A 26,167-nucleotide genomic window follows, 5' to 3' on the forward strand; every position below is an offset into this window, starting at 1 on the left:
CTCAGTACAATGGCAGGCCAAGAGTTTAAAGTACAGAAAAGTTAAATAGTGTTAATGCACCACCACTGCATACTGACATCCAGCGACCAGTGATATGGATCACTCCAGTATACAATAAACGGGGAGGGGTAAGGGGTAAGGGGTGGCAAGGGGTGGGGGGGGGTTGCAATTGTGTAAGTTCTTTAAATGACCTACACATATCAATAAATTGTCGCACCATCCCCACGTGGCAGAGATATCATAGGGAGGTATGATTACATCTACGTTGACAGAAAATTTAAAAACAAAACTATCGATTTTTATGTACCTCTTTATGTATATATGTCTGCTTGTGTCTGTATATGTGCGGATGGATATGTGTGTGTGCGAGTGTATACCTGTCTCTTTTTCCCCCTAAGGTAAGTCTTTCCGCTCCCGGGATTGGAATGACTCCTTACCCTCTCCCTTAAAACCGACATCCTTTTGTCTTTCCCTCTCCTTCCCTCTTTCCTGATGAAGCAACTGTGGGTTGCAAAAGCTTGAATTTTGTGTGTGTGTTTGTTAATGTGTCTATCAACATACCAACACTTTCGTTTGGTAAGTTACATCATCTTTGTTTATATATATATACGAGGGCCATTCAGAAAGTAACCTCCGGTTGATTTAAAAAAATACACCAAGTTAAATAAAAATATTTTAATATATACATCTTACAACTACATCTTTGCACTATTTCACTACATAGTCTCCATAGCGATTGAGGCACTTATCGTATCTCTTCACAAGCTTTGAAATTCCTTGTGCATAAAAATCACCTGCTTATGCCTTGAGCCAGCCTGTGACCGCATCTTTGAGCTCTTCGTCGTCATCAAACCGCTGTGACCCGAGCCATTTCTTCAAATGCATGAAGAGGTGATAATCACTTGGCGCCAGGTCTGGGCTGTAAGGTGGATGGTTGATAACGTCCCACTTGAAGGACTCAAGAAGGGCCGTTGTTCTGCGAGCAGAGTGAGGACGGGCGTTATCGTGCAAAAAAACGATACCGGAAGTCAGCATACTACGGCGTTTGTTCTGTATAGCCCGTCGTAACTTTTTTATTGTTTCACAGTACACGTCTTGATTAATGGTCGTACCATGTTCCATGAATTCAACCAACAACACCCCTTTGGCATCCCAAAACACCGTTGCCATCAGTTTTCTGGCAGAAAAATCTTGCGAGGCTTTTCTTGGTTTGGGAGGCGAATTTGAATGTGCCCACATCTTTGATTGTTCTTTTGTCTCAGGGTTCACGTACTTAATCCAGGTTTCGTCACCGGTCACGATTCTGTTTAACAAAGGTTCTCCTTCGTCCTCATAACGTGACAGAAAGTCTAATGCAGAGGCCATTCTTTGAGTTTTGTGGTGGTCGGTAAGAATTTTGGGCACCCATCGTGCACAGAACTTACGGTAACCCAATCTTGCTGTCACTATCTCGTACAAGAGAGTGTTAGAAATCTGTGGAAAACCAGTAGACAACTCCGACATTGAGAAACGTCGATTTTCACGAACTTTTGCATCAACTGTCTGAACGAGTTCGTCAGTCACCAATGATGGTCTACCACTCCTCTCTTCATCATGAACGTTTTCTCGTCCACTTTTAAATAAACGTACCCATTCACGGACAACTCCTTCACTCATAACTTTTGGTCCGTACACGGCACAAAGCTCACGATGAATAGCTGCTGCAGAATATCCTTTGGCTGTAAAAAACCTTATGACAGCACGCACTTCACATTTGGCGGGGTTTTCTATTGCAGCACACATTTCAAACTGCCACAAAAACTAAACTAGCGCAGGTACGACGTTCACTCGACCACGGCTTGATGCCGACTGACCTGTTGAGTGCGTGAACGCACAGATGGCGTCGCTACTCCCCCCACAACCCGCACTGTGACCAATCGGAGGTTACTTTCTGAACCGCCCTCGTATATATATCTCGGTGTCTTGTTGGTCTTTTGAGCTGGTGCAATAAAGACGTATGTAATTGCACTCTACCAGTATTCTTTTAATTAAAAGTTACAATATGCAGAAGACACAAGTTTTCATTCTCGTACCTAGCTACACCGTATTTTCTACTTCCCAATGTGACAAGGGCTTGCATTTTTAAATGGACCTTTTTGGAGATGAAGTCAACCTGAAGAGAGAATAGCCGCCGCAGCCATGTTGTTGTACATCGTTGGGGAGAAAAGGTAAATACCACGCCGCGCACCCAAACTAACAGGAATTAACATTTATTCAATGCCACAATGTTCTTAACATGTACGCATCTATACCTGTGCGCATTTATGGACAAGTTTTGCTGCGGCTAAATGATAATTACTTCAGATCTGGAGAATTCACATCATCTCTCCCCCCAACCACTATAATTATAAAGAATTGTGATAAGTAATTCTTTTTTACACACAGTGATTTACATTCAACTACAGTAAAACACACACACACACACACACACACACACACACACACACACAAAATATAAACTTACATTTTTTTTTAATTCTATGTAGTAGAAGCAGTTGTCAATCAAGTATAGCAATTTTGGTTTCTGCTTGAAGTTAATCTGGTTGTTACTACATTTTTTACTAATAATATTGTTCAGTTTTTACTAAAATGATAAACACTGTAACCAATTTTGATGATCGTATCGTTAGACGATCATTTTTTTGAGAAAAATTGTACTTAAAAAGTCTTCACAAAGCCGCATCAGCTGTTTTCACCTTCTGCCGTCACACAGGTTATAGCTGAGGAGCAACATACACAACATCGTCAGCTCATGTCTCGTGTAGACGATTAATGGAAAGAAATTACTAGCCGAAAAAATATGTACTCGCATCTCAAAGAAGAGTGAAGAAAAAAGTATAAGTGACAAACAAACGGAGATTAAGAAGTGCTTTAGACAAGTTACAAGCTGTGCCATCTGCCAAACAGTGTGGTTTAAACCGATTAGGTGAGAAACAAACAATCAAGTCATCAGCCAAACGAAAATTACGAAATGATTTAAACTGAAGAGGTCAGATGTGGATGAAACAAAACTTATACAAGCTCCAGAAGTTAACTCACCTACTGATTGCCACCAGAAAACAGAAGCCATACACAAGAAAGGTACTGAAAATTTTTAGGGTAAGTGCTGTATTAGAAATGCCATTGGATAAAGAATCAGAAACCATTTCCACTAAAGTTACTAAATACCCAGGGTTTGCTATACTACACCATAATGTTCAGTCACTCACAAATAAAATTTCCATGTTGGAAGCACTACTCCAGTATGCACTAAATGTAGATACAATTTGCATTACTGAACACTGGCTATGAAATGCCGAAGTAAAATTAACCTCAGTCTCAGGATATAGATTAGCAAGTCATTTTAGCCGAGAGTTTTCCAAACAAGGTGGCTCTGCTATCTTTGTGAAAAAACAAATAAAGTTCTGTGATGTCAGTAAAAGTTATATTGACCCGATTGAAAAAGACTTTGAACTTTCCATTACTAAACTGACGGCACTTAATTTCATAGTTATTAACATATATAGAGAGTGCCAAGTGGAAACTTGCCAGTCTTCATGAATAAACTAGAGGTTCTGCTGAACAGGATCAATACACTAAATATGAAGATAGTGCTTTGTGGGGATTTCAATATTGATTTTTCCAAAGACAGCAGCACCAGAGATGCTTTGATAAATATGACCAACACATTCAATATGATTCCCACAATACACTGCCCAACAAAATTAACAGAATGCACAAATTCCATTATTGACCAAATATTCATATCTGACACAATTTCCAGTTTCACAAGCAGAGTACTGAGCATGGGTTATAGTGATCATGAGGCACAGCTGCTGTGTATAGAAATGCCAACAAGTAGTAGTAGTTCCAAAAAAGTAGTTCAAAAGAGAACCTTTCCTGAAGCTAACATTAAATCTTTCAATCTTTTACTGGCGAAGAAAAACTGGGAAAGCATCGCCACTCAGAACAATGTTGATAGCATGTACATGAGATTTCAGAGCATCTTTCTTCACTATTTTAATGTAGCATTTCCAAAAGTAGTAAAAACAGTAAAACCTAACAATAATAAGCAATGGGTAACTAAAGGCATAAAAATTTCCAGTGAGAGAAACAGATTTCTGCAGTACTGTAGTAAAAAGTATAGAGTAACCCAAGAATTCGCAGATTATTCAAAAGCCTACAAAAGAATCTATGGTAGAGCAGTCAAAGAGGCAAAAATTATGTGGAATGACAATTTGATAAGAAACTCATCTAACAAAATGAGATCCACGTGGAGAGTTATAAAGAAAGAAACTTGTAGTTCAGCTCCAAAGAAAAAGAATGTATCATTAACACTAGAAGACTCAAAAGTCACAGACCCAAATTTGATAGTGGAAAAATTCAGTGAATACTTCACTTCACTAGCTGAAGACCTCATTCAAGTACACTGTCAAGGACAAGTCCAAAGTTTCTCCAGCAAGTCAGTGATCTTGACTGCTTCTATGTATGTTTATGAAACAAACCCCAATGAAATTATAAGTAAAATTAAATCATTAAGCAATAAAATGTCAAGTGGTCTTGATGAAGTACCTGATTTCATATTAAAAACATGTGCTCACCACATAGAAAACCCCTTGGCAAAAATTTTCAACCTCTCTTTAAAAACTGGTGTATTTCCAGATGTTTTTAAAATAGCAAAAGTTACACCAATGCTAAAAAAAGGTTCTTCGGAAAAAAATATCAAACTACCGACCCGTGTCACAGTTAAGTTTCTACTTTAAAATTCTAGAAAAACTCTTCTATGACAGGCTTCTAAGTTTCATAAATAAATATGCACCACTTACAGTACAACAACACGGTTTTAGAAAGTCTAAATCTACACAGACACCAATTTTCGAATTCTTAGACTGCATTTTAATCCCTTGATCAACATAAATTAGCTGCAGGTATTTTTCTACATCTATCAAAAGCCTTTGATATCCTGGACCATAACATTCTGCTCGAAAAATTAGAAAGACAAGGAGTAAGAGGTGTAGCACATAGCTGGTTGTTTTCATACCTAAAAAACTGCAGGCAGAAAGTATCACTTCAGTATGAATTCGACAAAATTAATAAAATAAGAAACAACTCCTTTCTTTCTAGCGAATTAACAATAAAACTTGGTGTACTGCAGGGCTCAATCTTAGGTCCATTACTCTTCTTGATTTATGTGGATGGCTTAGTTGAATATACGAGTCCCACAAAAACCATCCTGTTTGCCGATGACACCAGCATATTGCTCACTGGATCCAATCCAGAAACTTTGCAGTCCACAGCAGAAAGTTCTATGGAAAGACTTTCTGAGTGGTTCACAAAAAAAAAAAAAAAAAAAAAAAAAAAAAAAAAAAAAAAAAAAAAAAAACTCATTATAAATACTGAAAAAACTGTGTGTGTCGATTTTCATTTAATTCCTCCAACTAATCAAATGTCTATTCAAGCACAATTAAAAAATGATCCCCTAGAAAATGTGTCACAAAATTTTTGGGTCTATTGGTTCAGCAGGACTTAAAGTGGGGCACACATATAAATAACTTGTCTAGAAAACTATAATCTGTGTGCTATGGCCTAAGAATTTTAAAGGCTACAACAAGCAAAACAACAGTACTGCAGGCATACTATGCACAGTTCCACTCACTAGTCCAATATGGGATCGTTTTCTGGGGATACTCAATTCATAGTGTAAAGGTTTTTAGAATGCAACAAGGGCTCTAAGAATAATTTGTGGCCTTAAAAAGATGGACTCCTGTAAATCCCATTTTACTGAGCTTAGTGTTCTAAATGTTCCAAGTTTATTCATTTATGAAACTGTCTTGTTCACTAGGGACTACCTCCTGAAAACAAGCAAACTGCTACAGAACAAAAATGTACACAACTATGGTACCAGAGGGCAATCAAATATACATCAAAAATATCACAGAACAACCACCTATTAGAGGAGCATAATTAACATTGGTGTAATACTACATAATAAGATAACAGAGGAAATAAAAAATGCTACTCATCCAATATTTAAAGCTAAACTAAAGGCATTTCTAATAAAGCACTGTTTCTATTCTGCCAGAGAAATTCTGAATACGTAACAAAATTAATTGTAATAGGTACCTATTTTTAATTTGCCTACTATTTTGCTTATACTATGTATTATTGTAACTTATATTTGACCTGTCCAATATCAATTGTACAATTTGTGCTGTATGATAAAACTGGACCAATAAAAAATCAAATCAAATCAAATCAGATTTTAAAATTTGTTGTTCCCCTCACGGATTTGAACACATCATCAGTTTTACTTGCTATCTGAGGCAATGTAGGAAGGGTCTCACCCAGATGTAGTTGAATGTAGGTTGAAGCAGAATATTAGCTTAAAGGAAAAAACAGGTTGGGATTAAATTAGAATAGGAAAAGAAGAATCCTGCTTCTAGGTAGCAGTCATGGGAGGGGTGTAGGCCAGCGGCTTCAGGACGAATTAGGCGCAGGGTAACAGGTCACAAGTTTTGTGAAACCATGTGCTAGCCTTAGCCAGGTGACAGAAAACTTAGGTCAGTTATGCAGGAACTCTGAGAAGGAACATCAGGTTATTATAATTGGAGGAGCAGGAGACAGCCTGGCTATGAATCCAAGATAAATCATTAGGAGTGACCTGGATAAAACAGGAGCAGAAAATGGGCACACAAATGTGGGGTTTGTGGAGCTCTTTCTATGCCATGATCGGCTCTGGATAAACACTGCTATAAGGCACGACTGGACAGGATGCCCCAGACACCGGCAAAATCTCATGTAAGTGTTGTTCCAGTTGATGCTATTGGTAAGTGGGAATACACCTGCACCTAAATATGAAGGGGAAAGACAAGGTCGCTTCTCTATTAGTAGATACTGTAAGGAGGGCCACAGTTACACATGGGACGATCCCTGTGGTTAATGGGACCAGGCAAACAGGTTCTTTAGATTAAAGCCAAAGTCCAGACAGACAACAATCAAGAAAAATAGTACAAATGAAGCCATATGTACAGCAAATAGAGATAAAGCTATGGGTACTATCAACTTACTTCACCAAAATATCAGGGAAACAAAAAATAAAGTAGATGACCTATTAGTGTGTTTAGATGATCTCAAAAATAAGAATGTGATTGATATACTTTGTCTGTCTGAACACCATGTAACTGTGGGGATGGAAAGTGTCAGTACAAATGGGTATAATTCAGCATCTTACACTTGCAGATCTAGCATGGATAAAGGAGGAATTGCCATTTACACAAAACAAGGGTACAAATACAAAACTGTAGAAGTAAGCAAATTTTGTGTTGATCAGCACTCTGAAGTTTGTGCATATGAACTACAGCTAGCTAGTGAATGTTGATATTAGCAACAGTGCACAGGTCCCCATTAGGAGAATGGGAGCTATTCATAAAAAACGTTTGACTTCCTATTATGCTGTCCGTCATACAGATAGAAGAAGTTATTAATCTGTGGTGATTTCAATATAAACTTTCTAAGCAATTCTGATAGGAAAAGTGAACTAGAAGTGTTATTAATGACATGTAACTTAGAATCAATGATCAATTTCCCTACACATATAGCTCAAGACAGTACCACTCTAATAGATAATGTATTTGTAAAGCAAGAGGATGCAGAACTAACACATGCTTTCCCTGTGACAAATGGATTATCAGACCATGATGCACAATTGATTAACTTACAAAACCTAGCAGGGTGTACAGTTCAGAAACCATTAAGTAACAATGTAAGGTTGCTCAGCCCAGTACCTATAGAGCACTTCAAAGAAAGTTTAAGAAATGTTAATTGGGGAGATGTACCTATACAATGAGCCAAATGCTAATGATAAATGCAACATATATCTTGATAGGTTTATATCCCCTTCTGAACATTGTTGCCCAAAAAAATTACTAAATGTAACACCATTTTTCAAAGAAACCTTGGATTGCTAAAAGTATTAAAATGTCTTCAGAAAGTAAAAGAAAACTGTATGAGATAGCAAGAATTAGTAAAGACCCAGGAGTAATTTTACACTATAAAGTTATTGTAACATACTGAAAGAAGTTGTCAGAAAATAAAGATATACATATGTTAGAGATGAAATTAACAAGTCGGGCAATAAAATCAAATCAATATGGAATGTTGTTAGAAGGGAGATAGGAAAAGTAACCGCGGGGGTATTTAGTATTACTATTAAGGGGAATGAGACTATTTTAACCAACAGTACACAAGCAGTTAATGTATTTAACAACTACACAAGCAGCTAATGTATTTAACAACCATTTCTTAAGTGTAGGTAAAAAACTTGGTGAGAACAGTTCAAGAGAAAAAAACAAGCAGCACGTGGAAGAGTCAGTTTGGAGAAATCTTAAATTAATTTTCACCTAACAACCTCTTATGAAATAAGGAAAATCATTAAATCTTTGAAAAATAAATGTTCAGTTGGAGTAGATGACATCTCTAACAAGATATTAAAACAATGTGGAGAATTTACAACTGATGTTCTGAGTCACATATGTAATGCATCACTAACTCAAGGTATTTTCCCAGACAGTTTAAAATATGTCATTGTCATAGCCTCTCTAGGAAAAATGGGACACCACATATGTCAATAATTACCGGTCAGTATCCTTGCTTACAGCATTTTCAAAAATCACCAAGAATGTAATGTACTCAAGAGTGGTTAGCCATCTCAACAGTAATGGGATACTTAGTAAATCACAGTTCGGATTTCAAAAACGCTGTTCTACTGAGACAGCTATATACAATTTCACTGTCCATGTAATAGAGTCTTTAAATAGTAAAATATCGCCAATAGGAATTTTCTGTGACTTATCCTAAGCATCTGATTGTGTGAACCATGACATTATATTACAGAACTAGCAATTCTACGGTATAAATGGAACAGCATATGAATGGTTTAAGCCATATCTACAAAAGAGGAAACAAAAAAGTTTCTTTCTATGGTTTAGATGATTTAAGGAAGTTTGCCACTTCATGTAACTGGAGTGAAATTACGTTAGGTGTTCCACAGGGTTTGATCCCGGGTCTCCTTCTGTTCTTGATATAAATGAATGACCTTCCTAACTTCTGTGAAACAAGAAGCTAACCCGACACTATTTGCTGATTCTGCAAGCATCATTATTTATACAGTAAAAGAAACTCCAATAGAAAATGATACACATAATGAATTTGCAAAAGTTGTTCATCGCTTTTCTGCGAATGGGCTTGCTCTGAACTTAAAAAAAACACAGTACATCCAATTTTCTGCCACAAGGAATACAGTTCCTTCAATAAAAATAACACATCAACAGAAGTCAGTAGACAGTAGCATACTAAGTTTGTAGGTGGACGTATAGATGAGATTCTTAAATGGAAAAATTCATATTTTGGATCTCCTAAAGCGACTAGGTTCAGGAACTTTGCAATCAGAATAATTGCCAATTCTGAGGATATAGAAATTAGTAGGCTAACATACTTAGCACAATTTCACTCTCTGATGTCATACGGAATTATATTTTGGGGTAACTCAACACTTAGGCAAATGTATTCACTGTTCAGAAGAAAGAGGTTAGAATAATTTGTGGGACTCATAGTCGCACATCTAGGAATCTGTTTAAAAGGTTAGGAATTCTTACAACAGCCTCATAGTACATTTACTCACTAATGAAATTTGTTCTCAATGACATGGACCATTTTAAAAACAACAGTGACATTCATGATTATGATACTAGAAGGAAGAAAGACTTACACTCTCCTCTTCTTTACCTATATTTGGCACAGGAAGGGGTAAAATATGCTGCTGTAAAACTTTTTGATAAATTACCAGATGAAATAAAATGTTTGACAGACCATACATGAATTCTTGAATAGGAATAAATAAATTTATAGGTATAATATATGAGTTTTGTGCCATTTAATGATATGGGGTACATGATACAAATTTTAAGCATAAAAAAATTGATTCATGTATGCATTTATTATGCACTTGACACATTCCACATCATAATGGTTACTGTGAGAATGATCAATGGAACACATAACCAACAAATGAAACTGATTGTTGCCCACAGCAACAAGGCCTTGCAATGCAGACTTTGACTGCCCACTCTCTACTGCCTTTCTTACGTAAATCTTGTCCCCTCCACACTTCTCTAGTGCTCCACTTCTCTGTGTGATAACACCTTCCTACATGGGCTATAGTTTTTGCAAAAATACTTAACAGCTATTTAAGAAGCATAAAAAAATCGAAAAATTGTGTAATTTAAGACAGAAATATAGTGAATACACATCTTTTATGAGTTTTTATTGTTTTTAAAAATTTAAGTGAAGGTACTCTATTTTGCAGAAACATACAGACAGAATAAAAACATTCTTGTATTCAGATTTGGGTCTGTTCGCTACTTAATAAATTCATGAATTTCATTTACAGTTTGGCACTGGAATAGACATTCCGGACATTTCTTTTGAAATCTGCCATTAACGTTAAGGACTTCTGAATCACAGAAATTATTCAATACTCGAGATGAGAGTGAACTCAAGCACAGTTTTATAAAAAATGTCAATAATCCACTCACTCTGCTATGGTCTGCTATAGGAGGAGATCAGTACAAGGAATCAGCTTCAGTTATATATTTGGCAGGATCTAATATAGCTTAAGGCATGCATGGCAGTTACAGTTGAAAAAGTAAATTTGTTTTCACATTGAAACAATAAGAGGAATTTATAACCCACTGCCTGCCATATTGCCATATAACAACAATGGAAATTTCTGGATGAACTGAAACATAAAATAAGGACTGTAGAGGACTGATGTATCACACATGTAAACACGCAACAGAAAACATTATTCACACTAGTTTTTGAGCTCGTTACCTTCCTCCAGCAAAAATGCACATATTCACACACACAACCACACAAACTCCCAAGCACACTCTCCCACAACTATAGAAAGGTTGACTAATGATTATTGAGAGCAGTTGCCTGCACAGCTGCAGGTGCTGAGGATGTAGAGAAGGACACACAAGGCAAGGAGGGATAGTGGGATTAATGTGGGGAAGATCTTTCGACAGATGACTCAGTGGCTGCACACCAAGGCAAAAGTAGTGCAGAAGATAGAGGGGAAAGGAAAGGGGGGACAGGGGTGAGAGAGAGGGGTGAAGGGGGAAGATGGGGAGGGGTGAGAGAGGGGAGGATATAGGAGGGGGAGGGAGTGAGAGAAGAGGGATAGGGGCAAGAGAGGGAGGGGGTGGGAGGGGAAGGGGGAGTGGGGAGGGGAAGGGGAGTGAGGAGGGAAGTGGAGAGGGTGCGGGTAAGAGGAGGGGAGGGGAGGAAGAGTGGCAGATGGGGGGAGGTAGACTGGGAGGAGAGGGGGAGGGAGAGGTGGGAGTGAGAGAAGGGGAGGGGAAGAGAGGGGGAGGGGAGAGAAGAGGGGGAGAGGGGAGGGGAGAGAAGAAGGGGAGGGAGGGAGGGGAGAGGGAAAAAGAGAGGGGGAGAGAGAGAGAGCCCACTTGACACGACACGAGGCAGGAGGAGGGAGCAGCAGGACATAATCTGGACAGGAAACGAATGCTGTAGACAGATGAGAGAAGGGAAAAGGTCAGGTGAGGCAGTGGTAGACAGTTAAATGGAGTTTTAGGCCAACGGGACTGTACAAGTGCAGGATATGGTGGAGAGACAATTCCCACCTGTGTAGTTATAAGAAACTAGTGCTGCCAGGGAGTATCCAAATGGCTCCCTTAGTGAAATAGTTGTGGGAGTCACCTGTGTTGTGGTGCACAAAATGTTCGCCAACTGGTTGGTCATATTTGCAGTTTGCCATAGTTTGGAGGTAACTATTCATGCGAGTAGATGGTTGATTACTTGTCATGCCCACATAGAACACTGGGTAGTAACTGCAGCATAGCTGACACAAAACATGGTTGCTTTTAAATGTGGCCCTGCCTTTTATTGGCTAGGAAATGCCAGTGAGTGGACTGTGATAGGAGATGGTTAGGTGTGTGGGACATATTTTGCACTGGAGTTAACCACAAGGGAATGACCCATGGGGTGCATTCGCAGTAGGTTTGGAATAGGGACGGATACGGATATTCTGTAAACTGCGTGGGCAGTAGAACACTGCACGATGTGAACAGGATACTGTCTGTCAATAAGGTTTTATCGAGCTAGTCCACAGACAGATCTGCTGTGTCATCTCCTGAAACACCAGTAAACCTGTTAACCAGCCACCGACCAGCACTCCGCTGATCTGCTAGTATCACCTTGGCCTTGAAAAGATCAACAAAAAGCTCAACCACACCCTTCACCAGGTTTTCAACTACCTCTCATTACACACTGAGATGAGGGACATTGTACCTTAAATCATACCCACATCAACCAAAGTAGTGGTTTGCCAAGCACCAGACCAACAGAATATCCTTGCCATACAGCTCCCAATCCTGCACCCCATGGGTCATTTCCTTCTGGTCAACACAGGAGCAAGACACTTCCATACACCAACCCACCATCCACCACCTCGTACTGCAGTCAAGTCATATGCATTGTAATGTTCTGATATAGGCTAGATGAAGTGTATGAGAACTTTAGGGGAGTTTCAGGTGAGACATAGTTTTCGAGCAGTCAGGAGCAAATGCCGAAAGACAAACATCCAGTGATAGCAGGTAGCTGCTTGGGTCAGCACCAAACACTGTCACAGGGAGCACCTAGAAGTGGCGTGGATTTTGGGACTCTTGGAAGATACTTGTAGGAGACTCAAACAATCGAAAAGTCAGGATGGAATGATGACAATATTATGAAAAGGATAATTGCTACTCACCATATAGCAATGATGCTGGGTCAAAGATGTGGACAACAAAACAACTTTGCGACAGTCTTTTTGTTGTGCCTATCTGACTCGGCATCTCCACTATATGGTGAGTAGCAACTATCCTTTCACAATATTATAGGAGACTCAAGGAATTCTAGAGTTTCATAACAATCAATTACTTGATTCCAACTTTACTACTACACTGAAGACCATTTATAAACATAGATGAGAGAGAACAGAAGAAGAATCACCCAGTGCTTCATTAAGTACAAACATTTGAGAGCAACATTAAAAGTGAGAAAACAGACTTAAATTGGACATTACCCAAGGTTGGTGTTGAGCAACACGTAATCCCAACACTCTGACTGAGAAATACTTGGAATACGAAAACCTGAGGCTTTAGAAAGTATTCTGACAGCACAATGTTTCTGCAGCCACCCCACTAACACTACTGGAATGTCACAGTCATTTGCCAGTCTAACATGGGGCTTTTCTCCTTCATGGTGCCTCCAACCAACTCCATTTTGCATCCTTCCCCTTCTTCTTCTCTGCTGGATGACTGCTTCTAGCATTCAGACTAACAAGCTGTACATTTGGTAGCAACAGCATCCAGCTGAAAGCTAAACATCACTGCCCTTCTTAGTACGGTAAGGAACAACAGTGTTTTACATCGCCATGCTTCACCCTGCAGACGCAGGCTTCTATCTCATGAGCAGAGGCCTCTACTTCAGCAGTTTTCTTCATTTTCCCTCTCAATCTAACTTCTGAGAAACTACTGATGCGGCTGTTCTTAGGTATAATGGTCATTCTTGCTGCATGTGCTAAGAAACTGTTTATGATTATCGCCTACTTACAACAACATGTAGATGGTTGTGGAGATACTAATTAGTTCTCTTTATCATGGCTTATACCCTGGGACAGCTGTCCAAGCATTTGCAGTTCGTAAGTTTCTTCCATTACTATTTCCCTAGAGTAACCTAAAAGCTACGATTTACGCTTGTACCTACAGTGTGTCTCTGGTTTCTTGCCTCGGAGCACTCTTGCTGACTCCCAACAGTCTCAAGCTTAACAGTGAATGATTCAATAAGTTGTTAATATATGACAGCATTTCCTTTCCAATGGCCAATGGCCTTGCCACACTGATAATACTGGTTCCCATCAGATGACTGAAGTTAAGTGCTGTCAGGCTTGGCTAGCACTTGGGATGTTGGTAAGCGGGATGCACTCAGCCGTTGAGACAACCACGTAAGGAGCTACTTCATTGAGAAGTAGTAGTTACGGTCACGAAAACTAACAATGGCCAGAACAGCAGTGGGCTGACCACATGCCCCTCCACAACCACATCCCGTGACACCTATAACCTGCTGTGGCAATCACTCGATACCATTTGGGCCCCCCAGGGCCCGTCCAGACAGAGAATTTCCTACCCAATAAAAGGCAAGGTCATGTGTAAAATCCGAAAAGTTATACATCAGCTATGCTGCAATTACTCTGCAGCATGCTATGTGGGCATGACAAGTAACCAATTGTCTACTTGCATGAGTGGCCATCGTCAAACTGTGGCAGTCTGCAAACTTGATCATCCAGTTCCCAAACATGCTGTGTACCACAGCACAAATGACTTCAACAGCTGCTTCAGTAACTGAGCAAATGGATTCCCCTACCAGAATAGTTTCTCCGAACTACATAGGTGGGACTTCCCTCTCCAACACATCCTGCACTCACGCAATTCCTGTGATCTAAACCTCCGTTAATCAGTTCCTCATTACCTTTTCCCTTCTCTCTTCTGTCCTCACCACTCCTTTTCACTCCAGATCATGTACTGTCTTCTCCCAGCACTCTCCCCCCACCCCCAGAGGTGGCATGCATTCTCTCTTTCCCCCCGCCTCCTTTCTACCCTTTTCCACCCTTCCTCCTTCCTTCCTGTCTCCCTCTTCATCTCTACCTTCCTCTCCCTTCCTCCCATCCCTTTCAACCCCACTTCCTTTCTCTATCTCTTACAAACTCTACCCTCTGAATTTCTTTTGTCTTGTTGTGCAGACACTGAGTCATCTGTCGAAAGACCTCCTTCACACTATCCTACTAACCCCTCAGTTCTAGTGCATTCTTCTCTCCTCCCTCCCCACCACCATCTGCACAGGCAACTGCTCTCAATAAGCGATAATCAACAGCCAGTCTCACTGCAGGAATGTAGTTGGGTGTCTGTGTGCCTAAATATGTGTACTTTTTCTAGAGAAAGTGTAAGAGCTCGAAAGCTAATATGAATACTGTTTTCTACTGCATGTTTCTATATGCCACACCTCACTCCACTGGTTTCTCTTATATTATACTGTTGTTTAGATCTAGCAAGTACATATTAAAAAGGGTTTGAGCCTATTCCTCGAGCCAATATGACATTTAAAGTTACATGCAGCAGTTTAAATAATAAAATTTGTATTAAATAAAACACTCATACTCAAATGTTTACAAGAAAGTAATCAGTTTATTTTAACTTCGAGTCTCTACTTTACATAACTTACCCCACCATCTATTATGTATAATCCTTTGTCTTTCTTCACAATATTGCAGTGAGACCTTGACACATACATTGATAGGCAATTGATTTCATTACATCGTGCCCTTCCAACTCTGTACTGTAAACAGAATTTCAAACTGTTATCATATCTGTGTTACATGATATGGAGTATGTGAACTTACACTACATCTTACTTGTTGAACATGTTATACTTGTTGGATAATAGATGAGAAGCAAATATGCCTAAAATGATTGGAGTTATAAATAAAGATGTTTTTGGTTAAAATGAAAGCATGTACTGGAGATGTTATGGTAATAAAACAGTGAGACCACATGACCTAGAGAGAGACGTAAACAAATAAGACTTGTTTCTTCTCTGTAACATCTGAGATTTATAACGAGGTGCACATTTATAAGGAACTATTATAACATCTATTATTTTTGCTTATATAAGGTTCCAACTGTTTGAAGAATAAATTATGACTTCTCAATTAGATATTTTAGCTGTTGTTCTTGTTGTTGTTGTTATCTTCATTCTGAAATATGTCACAATTTTGTACAATAATAGAGAAGCAGATGTGCCTAAACAGAATGGAGCTTTAAATGAGGATACATTTGCTGAAAATAAAACCATATTTACAGAACTTGCTAATAGTGATAAAAGGGCAGGATCATGTGACACACAGAGCTATGTAAACAAATACGAACTGTTTCTTCTCTGTAACATTGGGGATTTATATTGTTACAGCTATTATTTTTGCTCATGTATAAGGCTCCCAACTGTTTCAAGAAAATTCCAATTTGACAATTAGGAGCAGCTGCAAAAGTTACAAAGTGTAACATAAAACAAACAAGGTATCTGGCCTTGTAAGTAAGATATGGACATAATGTTGAAGGAAACCACGAGTTTACACAGCACACAACATTGTCTTCACTGATAATGATAAAATATTTTGATAAGCTAGATGTTAAAATAATTAAAATAAACAAATACGCCAGGATGTAAAGATCACGATAAAAAGAAAAAGCTTAGCATTGCGTGAAACTCTCTCTCTCTCTGTCTTGTAAATTCTTGATTGCCTTCATCATGGTGTCCATATTCTACCTACTAGGTCCAATGGCCTATTTGTTTTTTCTTATACTTCATAACTTTTGTTGCTGCTGATTGTGAAGTTAGGATTATTTTTTGAAACAATTGGAGCCTTAAGTGAGCAAAAATAATGAGTGCAATAATGGTTCCCTATAAACATCCCCCATGTTATAAGTCCCCGATGTCAATGAGAAGAAACAGTTCTTATTTCTTTACAAATCTCTCGGAGTCACAAGGTCTCACTCTTTTATCCCTACAGCATGTCCTGCAAACACATTCTCATTTTTAGCAAAAACACCCTAATTTAGAATTCCAACCTGTATACATTTGTATGTGTGGCAATGAACATCAGACAAAACAGAGATGAGCTAAGCACACTGAAAAACATTAAAGCATCAGCTTTGAAAGACTGAGAAATCAATCAGGCAAAATACAATTTTAAAAAGAGATCCACAGCAGCTGCATCAACCATAAAAAAAAAGAAAAATATAAAGAAAGAAAGAAAGAAAAATAAAGAAAGAAAGAAAGAAAGAAAAATAAATAAAGAAAGAAAAGATGTGATCTCCGTTTATCACTATTCCCTTGTCTGTTGTCTGAAAACAGAATGCACCCAGTAAAATGTAATGCACTAACTGTAAAGGGAGAACAAGGCTTGTATACAGTAAGCAGATTAAAGTGGATATAGGTTGCAGTGGTAATGCAAAGATGAAGAGGCTTGCACAAGGTGGTCCATGTGGAGAGCTACATCAAGCCAGTCTGAAGATACCATCATCTTCATCAAATCATCATCATTGTCAACAACAATTAAAACATAAAGAGACAGACCAAGGCTACTGTATTTTCTCTGTCTGAGTGTGCAGATGATATTACATCATGGCAGCAGTATATCTACATGCACACCATAAGCTGGGTGTTCCCAAGTTAGATGACAACCAGCATCCATGTGAAAGTGGAAGTGTCTTTTTCATGACAAGTTATGCAGATTATCATCATCTTGCCTTTCGCTGCTGTGGGTGTGTATACATGCCCTGCTACATTGCTGCTCAGGTGAATAAAGAGCTAGTTGTGTTTCACAGGAATGATGTTTTCTGAACTGTGTGTGAATAGGCATAGTGTTGTGGAAAACGGTGGACAGCATACTGCACATGTTTTGCGCCAGTCACATGGAAATTAATAATACGATTTGATTTTTATTGATGCTTTTTACGTGCTTTTTTGCTTCTGGACAATTAAAAACCGATGTGATTGATCCTTTTTATGCGGTTTTTGGCTTCAGGACAGTTAAAAAAACGATGTGACTGATACTTTTTATGTGGTTTTATGCCTCAGAACAATTAAAAACCAATGTGAGTGATGCTTTTTATGCGGTTTTGACCTCAGGACATTAAAAATCGATTTTTCCCATCTTATGTGATATGACCTTGCCATGGTGGATGGGCTTACTTAACTAACAGTATCAAAACTGTACACCCATGCACACTGAGTAGTACAGTTTGTTTAAAGTCAAACATACACCTTAGGTATCGTTGTATGATTCATCCTTCATTTTTAGTCGATCACTATTAAATCATGATGCTTACAGCGCCCTCTTTTGCTACATTTTGTAACTATTTGTTTTTCTTCTGCCATACGTTTTCCCCCTTCTCCGATAATATTCCATATCAATTTGAAGTTATTCTGACCAGTGGTGTTATTTCTATAGTGGTTTGAAAGTTGAACTTTAATTATAATGTTTCTGTATTTTTAATTATTTCTAGTTCATATTCCACATCATGGTCTCTATCCCATCTCCTTGGATTATCATTAACATAAAATTAGGTAGAAGCAGAAAGTGTGAAAAAGCTATCTATGATGTTAATGTTACTTAACACAAATTTAATCTTTCATTTTGTTGTCACAATGCTACAAAGGCCAGTTCCCCTGCCCTTGGTAATCAGAAGTCCATACCTGGCTCTAAAGCTGGGTTTCTACTGGCATGAATTTCTTACAAGTAGATCCCCTGCTACCACTCCCATAATTCAACATACGTGTGGAAACATGCAATTTGCATGTTGTTATACCAACTTACACCTAACTTTTGAAAGTTAAGTGGCGTTCTACCTCCTCCACCATCATCTACAAGTTTCAGCAACTATGATTAGTGGATCTGCTCTCATTCTACTCTGATTCATTCAACAGCACAGATCTAGAATCGTTTGTTTATTTACGTGAAAAGTTAGCGTCATACCAAAATAATGTGCTTGCTCTTCAACTAAGTAAATGAATACCTTCTAAAGTGACAAAATATTCTTAAACTATGTGACAGGGACATCTTTTTAACATTCAACAACTCTTTATAATCATTTATTTGTATCAGAGTAACATATCATCTTTCAAAGCGACGAAATGATTAAACAGTATCGTTACTGGCAGAATGGACTTGTCGAAGTTCATATTACAGCAGAACACTCAATACTGTAAAGGTATTTTTTATTTCAGTATAGTGATAATAAGGTCTTGCTTTAGTCATTGAGTGTAAGTATTATGGTGAAATAGAAGTTTATTTTTAACTTTAGAGAATTAAAACTACTCTTGTCCATCATTAAAATCCTATGCAAATATGACAGTGTTCATATTGGCGCTGTTACTGAGTGATTACTTTTCTCCACAGCTTTATAAATTCTGATTACAAAATAAGTGCTGCACCAGTGAAACAAACATATACAAATATTGCAGTGACATCAGTTTGCCAGATGTTTCAGTGTTACTTCTAATTTAATGTGAGGTGGCATGACAGCTTGCATACGTGTACTAGATCTTGCTACAGAGCCACAAATATAGCTCAAAAAAGATTTCAAAATTGATGTTACTCATTCAAAAATGATTTTAAAATGAATGCTGTCTCAAGCAGATAACTTCCTCATTAGCATACTGGATGTTCCCAAGTGATTGCTACAAGATGTTCACTTCCATACCCAACTTTAATAAAAAAATATGACCTTTTAAGTCGAAAAAACTTTTTGAGTATCCCATTCATCAAAAAACAAAGTTCATTGTATATTTTATTTTTAGTTTCAGAAATGTTGATGTGCGAAATCAGATGATTGTTTTTATACACACTGTTTATAATTCACTAGGTCTCAGTGTGGTTTCAGGCCCCAATGGTTCATATTCAAAGATGTGAAAATGTTATTTCTTTCGTGCAAGCTTCTTTTGAATCAAAAACATCTACTGAATGCACTCTAGCTGATCTGAGTAATGTATTTGATTTAGTAAACTGGAGATACCAAGGCATTATGGCATCCACGACTTGGAACCTTTGCCTAAGGATCAATTCTTCAGTCACTGTCATTTGCAATGTTTGTTAATGATCTTCAGAGTAATTTGTCATGTATATCTGTACATGATGCAGATGACACAATGACTGCAAATTCTGGAAAAGATGTGAACAAACTGAAACTACAAAACGGTGAGTCCTTCAAGTTATCAAATACTTGGTTTAATGCCAATGAATATCTGGAAAACTACTTGGCATGTATATGGATGCAGATTTTATCTGTTGCGTAAACTACATAAATGTCTTTCTGAAAAACTGTACCTTTGTTCATATTGTGCATTCTTTCACTTTTATATAAGATTTGGTTTTGTTGGGTGGGGTGATTCTCCTGGAGAAAAAAAAATGTAGCAGAAGTAGAGCATTAGCTGTTTCCATAACTGAAACATCTTGTGGGCCTTATTCCAAACAGTAAATTGTATTAATAGTTACATGTCTCTTCATACACAGTTGTCCCTTGCTTTAAAAGAAAACCACCACCAGTATAGCCTAAGGCAGCTTGTGCACAAACATAATACTTATCAAATATTAAAAACAGATACATAAACAACTAGAGAAAACGCAGTGTAGTTACAAGTGTCTAGTTACAAGACGTTTTAGTATATTACCTTCATAGGTACCACAGGTCTCACTAAAGTGGCTGAAAGAGAAGGTCTATCTTAAACTAGAAGAATATGAGAATTGTGTAGAGGTTGATCTTAATTAATAATTAATTAACAAAGTTTACAGCTTCCATCACCTGAGGAGGTGCAGTGGGGAATTAGTCCACATTAAAGAAGAATTACATGATTGTCAGAACACTCAATAAAGAAGTAGATCAGAAATTGAAATAATGGCCGTAATCTAAACATACTGTCTCACAAAAGGGAAAACACTTCATCCTGACAACTCATTGAAGAGCCCAGACTACTTCTGTGCTGTAAATCTGAATAAGAAAAATAAACTGAAACCCAGGAAAAAATAACGATTATGAAGGGGGTTTCATCGAAAAATATTGTTGTTGTTGTTCTTAACTATGTGACCAATAGTTGAGATTACAGTAGCACACGAGCCATTACCAGCAATTCAATAAAGAAACTTTGGAATACCTGCTTGGTTGATGAGTAATTATTAAAGCCATCAACTCTGCTGTTGAAGAATGAGTGGGAAGATCGTCAATCACAATTTCTAAGGATTAAAACTGTTTCATTGGTTCCACAACTATGTCATAGAATTGAGAAGCAATGGAGTCCACCTGGCACAGTGATCCAGCTCGCCATCAGTGTCCGCTACACACCATGCTGCACAGCAACTGTGGTGAGCTGTACTTAATTCATACTACTTTTTTGTGACAGTAGTACCTACTGTGAAATAATTTAAAAGTGTCTACATCCAAAAACAGAGACGTTGAACGAAATATATATACACCAGCTTGACAGTTCATGGGGTCGCAGGTAAATATTCAAATGGTCATTTCTTTTGTTATGTAGTTATGAATAAGCACTTAAATTTTGTGTGCATGCTTTACACCTTCCTTTGATATTTACAAGAGCCTGGAAACTACTTTTGCAGTCTGGCAGAAAGTAGTGGAGAACATACTGAGCATAATTTCCAGTCTGCAAGTCCAGATTCCTCTTTATGCTCACTGAAAGAAAATATGCCTCTTTGCTGTTTACTCAGCAGGATCAGGAACTACGGCTATTAGTAAAACTTTTGAGTTTTAACTGATTGCTATATTCTGTAAAAGTTCACATGTACAAAATATAATAATATCCCTGATAATAATAATAATAATGGTAACGACACTGCTAGCCAACTAGAAAATGATTTAAATCCAAATAGAGGTGTTTTGCAGGATATGCTTCCTGCAACCACCCTAGAAGGAAAACAAAGACAGAGGATGAGATGGTCAGATGAAGTTAATCGACACCTCATGTTCTGTTATTACCAAGCAACAAACCTAGGAACCAACACAACTGGATACAGATCACAAGTATACACAACATTTATTACCGGATACCCAGAATTAAAATTTTTAACAGAACAACGACTAGCTGATCAGATCCGTGTAATAATAAAAAATAACAGGATACCCCAGTCAGAATTAGAAAACATCAAACAACAAGTACAACAAATACTGGAACAAAATAATGTGCAATCAGAAGAAGAAGAAAATACAGTAATGGACTCAAACATCCCAGAGCAAACAAACAAAGAACAACACGCACCAATTAAAAAATCAGAGGAAAACGAAATCTTAAGACAGCCACCAGAACAAGTACAAATAGAACACGAAGTGACACAGATGTTAGATATAGAAGAAAAATTTCAGCTAACATATATAGAATACAAAGACACAAATACAGACATTAGACCATTCTTGCATAGATCACCAAATAACCCACAAGTCGAAACAACAATAAAAACTATCAACACAATCATACACAACAAAATAAATGAAAACATAACTATGGAAGAGTTACAACTACTGGTTTATATAGGAGCACTCACTACACTAAATATACACACTAGGCAGAGATCAGAACCAACCAACACACAGAAGAAACCCACAAAACCAGCATGGCAACACAGGCTACAGATCAAAATAGAAAAACTGAGAAAAGACATCGGACAGCTAACACAATTTATAAGAAATGAAATCTCGGAAAAAAAAAACGAAAAAGGTTAGGTAAAATCTCACAACAAGAAGCGACAGAGCAATTAGACGAAAAGAAGCAGAAATTACAAGCATTAGCCAAACGACTCAGAAGATACAAAAAAAGTGAAAATAGAAGGAAACAAAACCAAACATTCAACGCAAACCAAAAGAAATGTTACCAGACAATAGATAACACACACATTAAAATAAACAATCCACCAAACATAACAGACATGGAACACTTCTGGAGCAACATATGGTCAAACCTGGTACAACATAACAGGCATGCACGGTGGATACAAGCAGAAACAGACACATACAAGATGATACCACAAATGCCTGAAGTGATAATTTTGCAACATGAAGTCACCCAAGCAATTAATTCTACTCACAATTGGAAAGCCCCTGGAAAAGATAAAATAGCAAATTTCTGGCTAAAGAAGTTCACCTCAACACATTCACATCTAACTAAATTATTTAACAGTTACATTGCAGACCCATACACATTCCCTGATACACTTACACACGGAATAACATATCTGAAACCTAAAGATCAAGCAGACACAGCGAACCCAGCTAAATATCGCCCCATAACATGCCTACCAACAATATACAAAATATTAACTTCAGTCATTAAACAGAAATTAATGACACATACAACACAGAACAAAATTATTAATGAACAAAAAGGCTGTTGCAAAGGAGCACGAGGATGTAAAGAGCAACTGATAATAGATGCAGAGGTGACATATCAAGCTAAAACTAAACAAAGGTCGCTACACTACGCATACATTGATTACCAAAAAGCTTTTGATAGTGTACCCCATTCATGGTTACTACAAATATTGGAAATATACAAAGTAGATCCTAAATTGATACAGTTCCTAAACATGGTAATGAAAAATTGGAAAACCACACTTAATATCCAAACAAATTCAAATAATATCACATCACAGCCAATACAGATTAAGCGTGGAATATACCAAGGAGACTCATTAAGTCCTTTCTGGTTCTGCCTTGCTCTAAACCCACTATCCAACATGCTAAATAATACAAATTATGGATACAATATTACTGGAACATACCCACACAAAATCACACATTTGCTATACATGGATGATCTAAAACTACTGGCAGCAACAAATCAACAACTCAACCAATTACTAAAGATAACAGAAGGATTCAGCAATGATATAAGTATGACTTTTGGAACAGACAAATGTAAGAAAAATAGCATAGTCAAGGGAAAACACACTAAACAAGAAGATTACATATTGGATAACCACAGCGACTGCATAGAAGCGATGGAAAAAACGGATGCCTATAAATATCTAGGATACAGACAAAAAATAGGAATAGATAATACAAATATTAAAGAAGAACTAAAAGAAAAATATAGACAAAGACTAACAAAAATACTGAAAACAGAATTGACAGCAAGAAACAAGACAAAAGCTATAAATACTTATGCCATACCAATATTGACCTACTCATTTGGAGTAGTGAAATGGAGTAACACAGGCCTAGAAGCACTCAATACACTTACACGATCACAATGCCACAAATATAGAATACATCACATACATTCAGCAACAGAAAGATTCACATTAAGCAGAAAGGAAGGAGGAAGGGGATTTATCGACATAAAAAACCTACATTATGGACAGGTAGACAATTTAAGAAATTTCTTCCTAGAACGAGCAGAAACTAGCAAAATACACAAGGCAATCACTCATATAAATACATCGGCTACACCACTGCAATTTCATAACCACTTCTACAACCCTTTAGATCACATAACATCAACAGATACGAAGAAAGTAAATTGGAAAAAGAAAACACATCATGGCAAGCACCCGTATCATCTAACACAGCCACACATCGATCAAGACGCATCCAACACATAGCTAAGAAAAGGCAATATATACAGTGAGACAGAAGGATTCATGATTGCAATACAGGATCAAACAATAAACACCAGGTATTACAGCAAGCATATTATTAAAGATCCCAATACCACAACGGATAAATGCAGACTTTGTAAACAACAAATAGAAACAGTAGATCACATCACAAGCGGATGTACAATACTAGCAAATAAAGAATACCCCAGAAGACATGACAATGTCGCAAAAATAATACATCAACAGCTTGCATTACAACATAAACTTTTAAAACAACACGTTCCTACATACAAGTATACACCACAAAATGTACTGGAGAATGATGAATACAAATTATACTGGAACAGAACCATTATAACAGATAAAACAACGTCACATAACAAACCTGACATCATACTCACCAATAAAAAGAAGAAATTAACACAACTAATCGAAATATCCATACCCAATACAACAAATATACAAAAGAAAACAGGAGAAAAAATTGAAAAATACATCCAACTGGCTGAGGAAGTCAAAGACATGTGGCATCAGGATAAAGTTGACATCATACCAATTATACTATCAACTACAGGAGACATACCACACAATATCCACCAGTACATCAATGCAATACAGCTACATCCAAACATATATATACAAATACAGAAATCCGTAATTATTGATACATGTTCAATTACCCGAAAGTTCCTAAATGCAATATAACACATACCGTACAGTTAAAAGGAAGTGACGCTTGATCAAGGTCCGCGTCACTCCATTTTTAACCGGACTTAACGTCTGAGAAAGTGAAGGAAATAAATAATAATAATCGTTTCAGAAACAGCACTATTAACAGTGCAGAGATGACCACTGTGGGAACTTCCAAGTAAAATGGTATATCATCCTGATTTCTAATCACCAAAAGTTACTTCCTTGCCAATATAGCGGAAAAATAATTTCCTCACTTGCCACGTGGTTTTGTCAGCATTGTGGGCGACACACAGTTACTTCTGTGAAATTTAAGGGAACCAGGACAGTGGAATATCTTCACAGGTTCACTTCCAGCTTTTATGGAAAATCGCATTCAACTCTGCCAAGCTCTGACGTCGTCCAAGACACCAGGCAAGCAGGCATTTGACTGACATGAACATATTGATATCCTGGTTCAAAGTGTCTCTCCTAACTGCCTCTCTGGCCATATTTATATATGGCCACAGTGGACCACCAAAGGGAACATCTGCTATCAGTCGTCCTAGGGACAGGGTCAGAATCTAAAAGGCCCATTTCTCGGACACGTATTAATTAATAATAATTGTTTAACAATTTGTAATCTTCTCAATTTGTATATAAATAGAATTAAGTTTGGTTTAGTTATTAAAATGTTTTAGCTGGCTACAATTTTTTAAAGCGGAATCGACAGTAGAACAAGACCTCTGAACAGCCTTTTTAAGATTCCTTGTTCTCATAGTTATTTATGAACTGTCTCGAAACTTGCTATAGCTGTATTACTGCACTATTGCAATCGCGTACTGTAGGTACAACTTTCTATTACAAATACAAATGATAATCAATTATGAGTAAGGACTTCATTTCAAATTTGGTTTTTAGTAAATAATTTGAAAACCAAAAGAGGTAACTTATTGGTGCTACATATAGAAGATGTTTACATCTTACTGAGGATGTTTCTAAGTCTAGTATTTAGAACCTTTAATTTTTCATAAAAACCCAAATAACTTTTGATTGTGATGTACATGATGTGCATTTGTATATTATGACCAGTTTTAAGCTCTCTAGTTCTATTATTTAGTGCCACTATTTTTTCTTAAGGTCGTATATTTTGCCTGACATATGAAGGGCTTATTTCAATAGTATAATTGAATATTTCTG

General features: G+C 37.5%; 1 protein-coding gene across 2 annotated transcripts in view; it reads right to left on the reverse strand.

Moving 5' to 3' along the window:
- LOC126471510 (uncharacterized) overlaps positions 1–26,167 on the reverse strand; it is a 189,170-nt gene that overhangs the window by 154,729 nt on the left and 8,274 nt on the right. Inside the window, exon 4 of one of the 2 annotated variants that reach the window (XM_050099731.1) lies at positions 15,358–15,471. In XM_050099731.1, the coding sequence (XP_049955688.1) occupies positions 15,358–15,471 (114 nt within the window). Of the gene's footprint in view, positions 1–15,357; positions 15,472–19,728; positions 20,088–26,167 lie in introns of those variants that run through there. The other variant, XR_007586315.1, reaches the window with a different exon arrangement.

This window comes from Schistocerca serialis, chromosome 3 (assembly GCF_023864345.2).
Source record: "Schistocerca serialis cubense isolate TAMUIC-IGC-003099 chromosome 3, iqSchSeri2.2, whole genome shotgun sequence".
Lineage (NCBI taxonomy): Eukaryota > Metazoa > Arthropoda > Insecta > Orthoptera > Acrididae > Schistocerca > Schistocerca serialis.